This window comes from Myotis davidii, unplaced genomic scaffold, assembly GCF_000327345.1.
Source record: "Myotis davidii unplaced genomic scaffold, ASM32734v1 scaffold248, whole genome shotgun sequence".
Classification (NCBI taxonomy): domain Eukaryota; kingdom Metazoa; phylum Chordata; class Mammalia; order Chiroptera; family Vespertilionidae; genus Myotis; species Myotis davidii.
In genome coordinates, this window is record NW_006299220.1 from 1,773,829 (window position 1) to 1,787,639 (window position 13,811).

The 13,811-nt window shown below is 37.6% G+C and overlaps 1 protein-coding gene across 1 annotated transcript in view; it reads right to left on the bottom strand.

Moving 5' to 3' along the window:
- Positions 1–13,811, bottom strand: part of ADGRL4 (adhesion G protein-coupled receptor L4) — a 108,236-nt gene that overhangs the window by 28,678 nt on the left and 65,747 nt on the right. Inside the window, exons 8-10 of the mRNA XM_006774688.2 lie at positions 10,369–10,574; positions 4,026–4,199; positions 2,432–2,635 (exon numbers count right to left, since the gene is read on the bottom strand). Coding sequence (XP_006774751.1) covers positions 2,432–2,635; positions 4,026–4,199; positions 10,369–10,574 — 584 coding nt within the window. The remainder of the gene's footprint in view (positions 1–2,431; positions 2,636–4,025; positions 4,200–10,368; positions 10,575–13,811) is intronic.

Consider the following 13,811-nt stretch of genomic DNA (forward strand, 5'->3'; position numbering starts at 1 on the left):
TTGGTTAAGTGTCAAACATTGAATTTATAAAACAAATGATGATATGTTTTACAAAATATCCATTGAAGAATCACTTTAAGTTATAAGACTGCCAAGTAAATTTGAGGTGAGTTCAGTTAAATATTATTTATTAATAATTACTTTATATCTATAATGGGAGTAAGGCTTATAGAAATAACAAAAGAAGTAGCTACACACTTCTGTATTAATAGAACTAATACAATCTATTTTAGGAGAGATAACATAATACATACTTATATACCTACTAGAGGCCTGGTGCACAGATTTGTGCACCGGTGGGGTCCCTCAGCCTGGCCTGTGCCTTGTCGCAATCTGGGACCCCTCAGGGGATGTGGTAGTATGCTAACCAGCAGGTGGCCAGCAAGGAGCCCAAGCCCACTCATCCTGGCTCCTCTGCGCCTGCCACTGCACTGCCCTGTAGAGCACTGCTGTGGAGGCGGGAGGGGTTCGCATTGCCACAGCTGTGTTTACCAACCATGAGCCTGGTATCTGGCACCCGTCAGTCAGCTGAGCGGTGCTCCCACTGTGGGAGCACACTGACCCCCACGGGGCACTCCTATGTTGAGCGTCTGCTCCCTGGTGGTCAAAGCGCATCATAGTGACTGGCCAAACAGTTGTTCGGTCGCTTAGCTTTTATATGTATAGGTTGCATTAATTAAAACAGTATCATTCAGGCATAAATGAGATTGTATATTAAAATACTTTGGAAAGTACTATGTAAGGTTGGGAACAGAGAGATCACTGGTGATGAAAATTTGGGAACCACTTTAGTGGGGGCATGGGGTCTGAAATATGGCTTGAAAATGGAAAGAATTTGCTAGATGAAATAGAATGAAAAAGAAACACTTTATAAGAATAAATATATAAAATAGATATATAAAATTGAGAGGTATCCTGACTACCATTGCAAAACAAACAAACAAACAAACACCAGACATGTCTAATGTATACTATTTAAAATAGATGCTTTGCTGCATCTACTTCAGAAGAAAACCTGGATAGCCAATGGTTAGTTTAATATTTGAAAGATTTCTAGAAACAATGGAGAATTGGAGGCTATTTCATGTTCTTTGGCACGACAATATACTTCTCCAGGCTCCACCTGCAGGAAGAGCAGCTGGCTCATGGCCATGACAGTGCATTTCTCTAGTCTCCATTGTATTAGTTCTATTAATACAGAAGTGTGTAGCTACTTCTTTTGTTATTTCTATAAGCCAAACTCCAACTATAGATATAAAATAATTATAAAAAGCAGCTGGCCCCATGGCCATGACAATGCACTTCTCTAGTCTCCACCTGCAGGAAGAGCAGCTGGCCTGGGGCTCCAGATGCTGCACTAGGAAAACCATTGTTGTGCTTATATTTCCCCCAGGCTGCTGCCAGCCAATGACCTGGCACAGCAAGCTTTTAAGATGTTCGTGTTCTCTGAGAGACAGAGGATTCTTTGTCATGTGACTTTGGCTCAAGGTCTTCTGAAAGGAATCCTGAACAACCATCCTAAACTTTCTTTAGAATGCACTGCTGGGTATGGGACATAACTAAAAAAAGGAGAATGAAATTCATTTCTAGCATTAAATAACTAGATAAGTTGTTAGAACAAGAAGAAGAAGAAGAAGAAGAAGAAGAATACTAGATAAGTTGTTAGAAGAAGAAGAAGAAGTAGAAGAAGAAGAAGAAGAAGAAGAAGAACAACAACAACAACAACAACAACAATAACAACAACAACAACAACTGCCCTGCTGGGTAAGATGCTTCCACCCACCCCACTTGCTTTCCTCTCTCCTTCCCTCGGGATCAGACCTGCATCGTAGTCTGATGGCTCTCCAAGTCTCTCTTTTTTGATTTTCTCTCATAGTCATTTCATCTAATAAAAGCATTACATGTTTAATTCCATTTTAGTGTCTGTGTCAAGGAGGACCCAGACTAAACACAATATGGAAAACTATTTTATAAGGCCCTCAGTTAATAATGGTGAAAATGGGTAGTGCGTAGTTAATAAAGTGTAGTAACTAGGTAGATCCGATTTATCATATTTCAACCTATGAACCAATGCTGCTTTTATGTTCAGTCCCTGTGTTAAGAGAAACTTTATTTCCAGTTTTCTTCTCCTGCCTTTGTTTAATGCCCATGTAAAAATCAAAACAAAACAAAAAGGCTATTTCTTTATTTTGTGGCAAGGTTTTCATTTGTCCCAATAGTTCCTCATAATGAAGGACATTTTAATTAATGGAATGGATAGGCAGGTTGCTTAGATATCTTAGCATTATTAAACTTAGAAAAGACTTACAGACAAAGTATATATTGTGTTTGCCCATTAAACCCTTAATTATAATTCATGTTTCTATGACATATATACATAGGGAACTACACATTTAGAAAATAAAAATAGAGAGTAAGGAGATCTACATACCTTATTAGAATTTGTATTGATCCCAACCAGAAAAACAAGTTCAGCAAGGAATAGGTTACAACAGAGATTTTTGTGAATTGTTGTCCTGGTGCTTTGAATTTCACTAAAGAACCAGAAGGTAAAAATGCATATGGACAGGCAAATCAAAGAAATAATTATTCCTAGTTGAGTGATCCTTGTAAGAATATTATAATCTTTGATGCCCTAAGGGAAAATAATAATAAAGCTGTTAAGAGAATAACTCAGTAACTTGTCAAAGGAACTACACCATATAATGAACTTTCATTTTTGGTGAAACATTAATCAAAATGTCCATAAACTGTAAAAATACAAATGTGCATTTAGATGACTTGAAAATGCTCAATATTCAGAGGAATGTGATATAAATCATGAGGCACTTTAATAGTTCTATAATTAGTGATTTTTTCTAGGCATAGTATATATTAGTATATGGTTTAGTACTGTTATCATCATCAGTTTCATGATATTAGAATGGTAATTCATTATTGTAATGCGAACATGGTTAATTAAAACAGATTTATCAGTGGTAAGACCAATTCTTATTGCTATGCAGCCATTCATCTAAAACACATTAACAAAGGTATTAGAAATGCTGAACATATAGTGTCTAGTTGAGAGATTTTGAAATGAGAAAGGTTGGTTTTATTACACCTAGATGAATATTAATATTTTATATACAGAATAGAAGTTTCTTTGCTTACTTAACATTCAGAAAAAGAAAGCATCTTTATGACTGACATTATGGTTAGGAAGATTTATTTGTATATGTTTATGTGAAAATGAACCTCTAATCTAATTAAGATTATCAAACCAATATATAAAATATTATGTAATATAAATGCAAGATATTACTGATATAACATGCACATTCTAAAGTTATTCACCTTAGAGAGATTTTTCATGTTTAAAAATCTTGTGGGATTCTATTAAAACATGATATTAGTTATGAATGTGCTAATTCTTATTGAGCAGGTATCAAACATTTTAACTACATTTTATTGTAAGAATAAACTTTGTATACAAAGCCAAAAATCCTTAAAGTCCAGTATACATTAAAATGTATAAGTGGCCTTTAAAGCGACCATTGAAAACAATGAGTCAATGCATCAATATTTAACAATCTACTATATTTACAGACTAGATAAGTCCCAGGGATGGGCAAACTTTTTGACTCGAGGGCCACAATGCGTTCTTAAACTGGACCGGAGGGCCGGAACAAAAGCATGGATGGAGTGTTTGTGTGAACTAATATAAATTCAAAGTAAACATCATTACGTAAAAGGGTACGGTCTTTTTTTTTTTAGTTTTATTCATTTCAAATCCGGCCCACGGGCCGTAGTTTGCCCACGGCTGGTCCTAGACTAAAAATAAGCTAAAATTCAGTCTAGATATGTCATAGAAGGCAGGTAGGAAAAACAGAAACAAAGACTATAAAAAGATAATGTTGGAGTTTCACCCATTAATGAAATAAGCTATTTACACCCAAAGAAAATATATAAAAAGTAATTATTCTCTTAATGACACAAAAAGAACACATGGTGATTTATAAATATGAAGTAGAAAGTTGCCTTACAATGGAAGTACCAGAAGACATCAAAATGGCAAAATGTGTCAGATGATTACAGCTGCAAGAAGTGTGGGTCTCATTGGAGTGCGTTAGCTCACAGCCCTCTAAGGACCAGCTGCCATTCATGGTGTCAGGGGAGTAGTTCCAAAATGCACATTGACTCCTATACTGATCTGTAGTCTGAAAAAGAGACATTTTACTGATGGAAAAAAGAGAAAAAGTTACACATATGGCATCACTTTGTAATATTTAAAATATCATTTGCATATCAATATAATTAAAACCATGCCTAAAAACTGAAGCATAAATCAATGCTAATGAATGAAGGATGCTTTTATATGGGAAAATTGAAGTTAACATTGCAACAATGCCATATTTTATCAACCCTAGGTCACAAAATTATTGTGAAAATGATTTATTATCAAATTAGATTACGTATGTATCATTTAGAAGAGTGCATGACACTCATAATTATATGAACTTATACAATAGATATTAATTGTTGATCTGGGTTCTAAAAATGCAACACTGAACAAACAGAAAAAGTATTTGTATTGTTGACCTTACATTCTCATGAGGAGATGAGAAATTATTAAACAAGAAAAATAACCCAGGGAAAGGAGATAGAAAGTGGTACGGAGTTTCATGTGAGGAGGCCTTCACCTGTAGATTATATCTAAGTGAATACCTTAATGTAGTGAGAGCATGAGCTCTGGAGACTGGGTCCCAGAGACTTGGAATGGAAAATGGGAAAGCTATGAAGTGAGACTGAACAGGGATCTCCCAGAAGCATGTAGAAACCAGTCTAGTTAGTGCACAATGAATGAGATAAAGAGTAGTGAAGCCCTGCCTCGGTGGCTCAGTTGGTTGGAGCATTGTCTGGTACACCGAAAGGTGGTGGATTTGATTCCCGTTCAAAGCACATTCCTAGGTTGTGGGTTCGATCCCCAGTTGGGGTGCTATGAGAGACAACCAATCAATGTTTCTTGTATCAATGTGTTGTTGTTTTTTATTTCTTTCTCTCTCTCCCTTCCTCTCTCTCTAAAAATAAGCATATTCTCAGTTGAGGTTAAAAAAAAAAAAAAGCAGTAGCCCTAACTGGTTTGGCTCAGTGGATAGAGCGTCGGCCTGCAGACTGAAGGGTTCCAGGTTCGATTCTGTCAAGGGCATGTACCTTGGTTGCGGGCTCATCCCCAGTGGGAGATGTGCAGGAGGCAGCTGATTGATGTTTCTCTCTCATTGATGTTTCTAACTCTCTATCCCTCACCCTTCATCTCTATAAAAAATCAATAAAATATATTAAAAAAAACAGTGAAGACAAGAACAGATAGACAGGGGCTGATCACATAGACTATAAGATGGTTGTTCAATAAATAGTTATCTTTATCACGTATTTATATTAAAAATCATAACATAATATCTAGTGAACTGTAAGTTTTAATAATTACTTATTAATAGAATGGTGAATACCTTAATCTTGTAGAAATAAAAACTGCTTATAATTATATAACAGTTTGCAGTTTAACTAGGTGCTTTCTCATGTACTTTATTTAATTTTACCCTTAAAAGAGCCTTGTGAGGTAGGTATTGTGTTAAGAGGCCAAGAGGCAGCAAAAAATATATTTAAGACTAATCATTAGGCAGTGGAATAAGACAGAATCAAACTTAAGACAACTATATATTAAGGAAAATATCAGTTGAGTATCAAATAGGTGATAGGCTTTTGTTGCAAAGCCAGAAATTCTTAGTTAAAAAGATAAAGCATCTGCCCTCAGAATGATGGAAACCCAGGTGATTTTAAACAAAATCATACTACAGTGGGGCCTTGACTTATGAGTTTAATTTGTTCTGAGACCGAGCTCGTTAAGGAGCTCGTTAACTCAAATTACTCTGTCAACTCAATGCAAAAAATCGGCTGAGAGACAGCTGGTATCTCAAAAAACTCGTTAGTCGGGACACTCGTAAATCAAGGCCCCACTGTATCGTTTTAATGAGATATAAGCTAAACCCAACACTTGGGTCAACAGCTTGAGCCCTGGTGAAAAGGACGATTTAAGTAGACTGAATCTGAAGAGACAGTAATTGAGCTAAAATTAAGGACATGACAAAACATTTCTTCAAAGAGGTCAAGCTATGTGAAGAAAATTGACTTTATATCCAGCCATCCTCCCTCCCCAAACATATAGGAAAATGATTAACCCCATGGTTGTTGGAAAATAGATAAGCCAGAACAAACTGAGGGACTCTAAAACTGGGAAACCAGAGTCAGCTGAGGGTGAGTGTCACTTAAAAATGGATTAAGAGACTGTCTACACATTGACCTCCCACCTTCGCTCACCATGTCCTCTTCCTTCTCCTAATTCTTGCAGTAGCTTCTGTCCATAGGCATGAGACTGAAAGGAGTCCTTTTGTGAAACTCACAGACCCAAGAGAAATGACCATTAGGTAGTGACGTTCAGGAAAGGTAGAACCTGCCTGATAACTCTCTCCTGAAGCACACCACTGCCTCAGCCACCTCAGCATGCGCTCTCCAATCTCTCAATGCCCGTACTAGCTCCAGTGCCTAGTCATGAAGCACCACACCTCTGAGGACGAGCTCTGGCATGAAAGGCAGGACACAAAGGCAAACAAGCCAAACAAGGGAAATCAGGAGCAACACAATATAGGGAGCAGAAAACGTTATTTTAAAAAATAGAAATAGTATCTGAGAGAGAGATATTGAACCCAGTAAGTGAAAAGAGCAATAATGTTTTTAGTGAAATAACACTGAAATAGAAAATGTTATAGAAAAAAAAAGGAAAATAAAATTTAAAAACAAACACCTTAGAGGCTTGGCTGGGAAGTCTAAGAATCCAATAATAGGAGCAGCTGGAGAAGAGAACAGAGACACTGGAAAGGAAGAAATTACCAAAGATGTAATACTAGAAAGTTCCATAGAACTGACTACACAGGCTCATTTAGGCCTAATGCAATTCATGGAGAAAGTCTTACACCGAGGTTCATCTTAGATCAGAACTCTCAGAATAAAAATAAGATCTCAAAAATTTATAGATAGAAAAAAAAGTGATCATACACAAAACACTGCACATTATGAATTGTAATCAACTTCTCCAGGTTAACTTTAAGAGCTAGAAGACAACTGAGCAAGGTCTAGAAAAATCTGGAAAAAAAATGACTTACCATTTATAACTCTGTCATGGAATTTATCAAAGTGTAAAGATAACATACCTCAATATTCTTTTCTCAAGAGCCACTGAAGAATATTCATTATATGTTTAAATAAACTAAGGAAGAGGGAACACTGGCTCAGGGAAACACTGAATCTGATACAGGAGACAGGTGAGTTGCATGTTCAGGATGATGGTGAAAGCCATGTCCAGGCCAAAGAGCAAACTGTCCAGATAAAATCAAGTTTACAGAGGCTGAAGAAGGATGTCTCTAGGATATCAAATTAGCTGGTAGGTAATTTACGTGTTTAAACATTTTGCGAGGAGATATAGAGTATTGTCAGAAAGTTTGGGTACAACCTAGTAGTGGTTAAATAGAAACCTAAGCCAGCTAAATTAGAGGAATGTACTAACGCTTGAAATATGTTTCATGCTCATGATTCGATTGTGAACAATATACACTAAATTATGATAATATGCACATTAAACAGTGATTTGACCTAAAATTTGATCTAAGCATGGGAGTATGGATAGTTGTAGGAATATGTGTATCACAGGGGAAGTTGTGTGCAGGAAAACAAAATCCAAATTTTCCGTAGATCAAAGTTGATTGATAATACCTATTTTAGAAACTTAAAATAAGAGGTGTTACTGAGTTTGGATGAAGGGCATGCAGAGGCACTGAGTGTGGTCCCTTTTGGGTAGGAAGCCAGAAACTTGAGCCTATTTGTTAGTGGAGACACTGGCACCAAATTGGAGATATCCAGGGAAGAATAAATCATGAATGAAGTATAATTTCTTGAGAGGCTGGTAGGGAAGGGTTTCAGGAGAACAGCACTGGGCAGAAGAGTATTACAACTGCTGAAAACATGGATTATGGAGAAGGACTATGGGAATAAAACTTATTTCTACAAAATGGTTATTGAATGACCACAGGCAAGTTATTTAATATCTCAGAGTTTTGTTTCTTATTCACAAGATGGAGATAATAGTACATATCTCACAGGACTATTATAAGAATCAACTGAGTTATTTAAAAAGTAACTTAGAATAAGGATAATATTTTTATGACAACTATTACTAATATTTCTCTGGGGCAATGGAGAAGTATATACTAATTGGTAAAGTTGCGAGTAAATTTTCAAGGAATCAGGAAACTAACGGTGTTATGTATAACTTGTACTTTCTCAGAAAAAAAAAATAGGATTCAAGTTTTATTATTAGAGACAAGGAACCACGCATAAGTAGGTGCGTTGTCAGAGAAAAGTGATGAAATTTCATTATGATAATTACTTTGGGAAAATGTTTTGATCCGAGTGGCAGATTAGAACAATAAAATTTTCCATTAATTATAATGAGAATTTTTGTGTGATTTGTTTTGTTGCTGTGTCAAAGAGATTGAAGTAGGTTGTCCCGGGCATCGTTTCACCTGCCAAAACATTCCTCCAACAAAACTGTAGAAACACCATCAGGCTATGTAAAAGAGCAGAGTTTGGTTTCTGGTGTCAAAAGTGTCGTTTCCATTTAACATCTGAAAATATCTATTTAGTTTCTGTTCATACGACATTTTACACCTTCTATTTCCCTCAACATAATGCCTACCGAGGTGTAGGTGTGAGCTATTTTCTTGCACTTTCCTACATTTAGTTTCTCTCCACATTAGATGTCTTTATTTATAGTGACACATTTGTATTGTGGGCAAGCATATATGTTCTTTTAGTCCTTTCCTCTCCCATAAACATGTCAATGTAATTGGCCAACTTCAAGGTTCTCCAAGTGGAGCATTAGTGGTCCTTTAATCATGTTCCAGGGCTGAAATTCTACGGAAAGCCCAAGAAACTGTTAAAAGGCAGCAAACAATCTATGACTTTGTGTTTCCCCATTCATTTTTAGGTATATAAAAAAACTAAGTACTTGATTATTTCTAATCATGTTTTTTTATTGTATTACATATGAATTTGAAAAAAGATTTAGAATAACAATAACAGAGTAATATGGTCTCAGCTAATTTCTTTCTGAAATATCATAAACTTCATTGTGATTTTGTTCTAATCAATACCAAATCTGTACAAACATTATTTTAAACTAGAAGCTCAGTGCACAAAATTTGTGCACAGTAGTGGGGGGGGGGTGTCCCTCAGCCCGGCCTGCACCCGCTCCAATCTGGGACCCATCAGGACTGCTGGTTCCTAACTGCTCACCTGACTGCTGGCCTGATCCCCCTAACTGCCCTCCCCTGCCAGCCTGATCCTCCTAACTGCTCTCCCCTGCCTGCTTAATTTCCTCTAACCACTTCTGCTTCAGCCCTGCTACCATGGCTTTGTCTGAAAAGATGTCTGGAAGGTCATCTGGAATATGTTCAGTCTAATTAGCATATTACCCTTTTATTAGTATAGATGCCACCTTGCCTAAAAATGCAGGTTGTTAGCAGGTTTTCTCATCATGGAAGGAGAGCCCACAGTAGCATCCTGGGTTCTGACCAGGGCTTAAGCACTCGTGCTTTAAATTTCCTCTAACCACTTCTGCTTCAGCCCTGCTACCATGGCTTGCTACCATGGCTTTGTCTGAAAAGATGTCTGGAAGGTCATCTGGAATATATTCAGTCTAATTAGCATATTACCCTTTTATTAGTATACATGATAATTACTAACCAAACATTGCCTTCATTAAACAAGTAATATTTATCTTTTTGACACTGATACATTTTTATAATTCATTCCTTAAAGGTACTGAGACTTCCATCATGAATGATATATGTCCTTAAAACTAAAACTAAAATACAGTGGGGCCTTGAATTACAAGTTTAATTCGTTCTGAGACCAAGCTCATTAAGGAGCTCGTTAACTCAAATTACTCTATCAACCCAATGCAAAAAATTGGCCGAAAGACAGCTGGTATTTCAAAAAACTTGTTAGTCGGGACACTCGTAAGTCAAGGCCCCACTGTATAGCTTAAATTTGGAGAATCAATTATGTTAGTTTTTTGGGTTTTTATTAGGCAGTTGAAAGAACATTGGAAGTATAAAAATATATAGACTATTAGTTGTAACCACTTTACACTTTTAATTTTGAATTTGTACTTTTATACTCAAGAACTTATATATAATTAAAGTGACACAATACAGATGTCCACTTATTTGAATGTTTCACAATCACAATCAATAGTCACCAGTCACAACTTACCTTTATATGACTTAATGTAAATGTTATTTTTTCAAGTTCATACAATGTGGGTGGGTTTGAGCTAATTGAGACGGAAATTATTGATGAGATGACTCTTTTCTCCTCTTCAGAATGATCATAACTTTGAGGTTCCAATAAGAAGTTGTCAGACGATGAAAACAAGGGACCAATACTCTTATAATATAAAAATGCAACTGCAACATTGCCTATAAATCAAATGAGTGTATTTGGTGAAATATTTATAAAACAAAAACATTTTTAAGCTGTTAAAATAAACATAATTGAATTTTTTTTTTTCCCCTGGGAGTCATACAAAAATCACCCTGATACTGAAATGTGAGTCATTATAAGTTCATGCTGGCATCACCAAACCATATTAATACATATTATCTCACCTCTGTGTCTCTGAAACTGAGTACAGACTATAACATCTCTTTTGCACAAACTATATTTAAGAGAAAAATAGTCGTAAATAAATTTACATCCCAGTCCTAAGAACCAAAGTGTGAAGGATATTCACCCAAAAGATAAATTTTTGAGTAATTACTTTGCTGTGTAAATATGTGAGTTAGAAAGTGATTGGGAGAGAATTATCAAAGATGTATAGTATTAAGAAAGTTTATAATTGAAAGAGTTGTAAGAGGTCAACTTCATGCTTACTAAAATTTTTTTTCTATTTATATTAATGACATATAGCTATGCAGCCTTAGGATTGGACATTTATTATTTTTCAAGGTAGTCATTGACCAGCACCCTATGATGCCCCTTAAATACAGTGCATCAACACATAACCCAATACTAGATATGTAACCTGATCAGTACAGACTTATCATGTGACTATTTTCCCCTTAGCCTAGACCAGTGATGGCGAACCTATGACATGCGTGTCAGAGGTGACATCCGAACTCATTCTTTTTTTTTGGTTGATTTTTCTTTGTTAAATGGCATTTAAATATATAAAATAAATATCAAAAAATATAAATCTTTGTTTTCTATGGTTGCAAATATCAAAAAATTTCTATATGTGACACGGCACCAGAGTTAAGTTAGGGTTTTTCAAAATGCTGGCACGCCAAGCTCCAAAGGTTCACCATCACTGGCCTAGACACTACACCTCTATTATTGGAGCTCAAATTGCCTGGGTTTTTGTAGCAGTTTATTATCACTGATTTTAAATGTATGAACAACTCAACATCTAGATCTAGTATATTTCAAACTTCTTGTTTCAACTTAGATCATATTATATCTCTATTTGTTGTATAGAAATATAAAAGATACATATAGGACTCTATAGTCAGACTTTACTCTTAGAATCAGAAATTCCACTTTCAGTCATTGCTCCTACTTGATAAAGTAACTAACTGCTTAGAACTTTAGCTTTCTCCTTTTAAAATGATTGCAGTAATATACTAGCTATTTATTAAGATAAGGTGGAGACCAAATGAAGTAATACATGTGAGAGTCTTCTGTAGTTTAAGATACTATATTATTACTAGAGGCCTAGTGCACAAAATTCATGCACTGGGGAGGAGGGTGTCCCTCAGTAGAGCCTGCACCCTCTCCAATCTGGGACCCCTCGGACATCCCTCTCACATTCCAGGACTGCTGGCTCCCAACCACTTGTCTGACTGATTGCCCCTAATTGCTTCTTCCTGCTAGCTTGATTACCCCCTAACCACTCCCCTGCCAAACCTGATAGACACCTAACTGCTCCTCTGTTGGCCCAATCGCCCCCAACTTCCCTCTCCTACAGGCCTGGTCCCCCAAACTGCCCTTCCCTGCAGGCCTGGTCACCCCCAGCTGCCCTCCCCTGCAGGCCTGATCCCCCACAACTGCCCTCCCCTGCCAGCCATCTTTTGACGGCCATCTTGTGACCACATGGGGGCGGCCATCTTTGACCACATGGGTGTGGCCATCTTGTGTGAGGGTGTGATGGTCAATTTGTATAATACCTCTTTATTATAAAGGATGATTACTATTATACTTATTAACTAGAGATATTATATGTTTATATTAGATATTTGTACAAATTACCATAGAAAAAACTCTACCATATTCATTAGCTCCTTCAAATTTGTGACACTGGCAAATAATTTACAAAGCATAAATTAATCAAAATTATAAATACAAATGTTGATAAATCATGAAAAAAAGGATATTATACAAAGCTTGAACTCTCCACATCACAATATCATCCTATATAATAAAGAGGTAATATGCAAATTGACCATCACACCCTCACACAAATTGACCACCCTCATGTGGGCACAAGATGGCCAGCAGAGGAGAGCAGTTGGGGGTGACCAGGCCTTCAGGAGAGGGCAGTTTGGGGTGACCAGGCCAGCAGGCGAGGGCAATTGAGCGGGGACCAGGCCTGCAGGGGAGGGCAGTTGGGTGCAACTGGGCCTGCAGGGGAGGGCAATTGGGTGCAATTGGGCCAGCAAAGGAGCAGTTAGACGTCGATCAGGCTGGCAGGAAGAGTTTTTTGGGGCAATCAGGCAGGCAGGCAGGCAAGCGGTTGGGATCCAGCAGTCCCGGATTGTGAGAGGGATGTCCGAGGGATCCCAGATTGGAGAGGGTGCAGGCTGGGCTGAGGGACAGCCCCCTCCCAGTGCATGAATTTTGTGCACCGGGCCTCTAGTACTATTAAATAATACTCTTTGGATATGATTATGTGAGCTTGAAGCTGCCAAAGTATATTGCTATTGATATTTTTTATATTAACCTAAAAGTATCATAAGAGGCATTGATAACCTTGCTGAAATTCAGACACATTACATATTTTCTTGAACTGCTAGCCTAGAAAATGGATATCAAAAAAAGAAATAATGTCAGTAAAACATGATTGGGCTAGTGAAATTATTATAATAACTCAAAGAGGTGGCAACTAACCCAGGTTTTTTGATGGACAGACTAGAGCCAGAAGTGGGATCTGAAAACCTTTTAGGTCAACTTGATCTAGACCAGTTAATAAACCAGTTCATGCAACAGTGAGTAGTTGTAGTAGGACATGGTCCAAAATCCAATGTAGCACCAAAAATATAAGATGTATTTTTATAACATGAGATTCACGCACTCTGTGGGGGAGGGGCGGGGAGTGTCCCTCAGCCCGGCCTGCGCTTTCTTGCAGTCTGGGAGCCCTCAGGGTATGTTCACCTGCCAGCTTAAACTGGCAGACAGACATTCCTCTGGCAGCCTGGGAGCCCTCGAAGGATGTCTGACTGACTGCTTACACCCGCAGGGAGCGGGCCTAAGGCATCAGTTGGACATCCTTAGTGCTGCAGAGGTGGCGGGAGAGGTTCCCGCCACCACTGCTGCATGCAGCAATCAGCCTGGCTTGTGGCTGAGCAGAGCTCCCCCTGTGGGAGCCCACTGACCACCAGAAGGAAGCTTCTGCGGTGAGCATCTGCCCCCTGGTGGTCAGTGCACATCATTGCGACTGG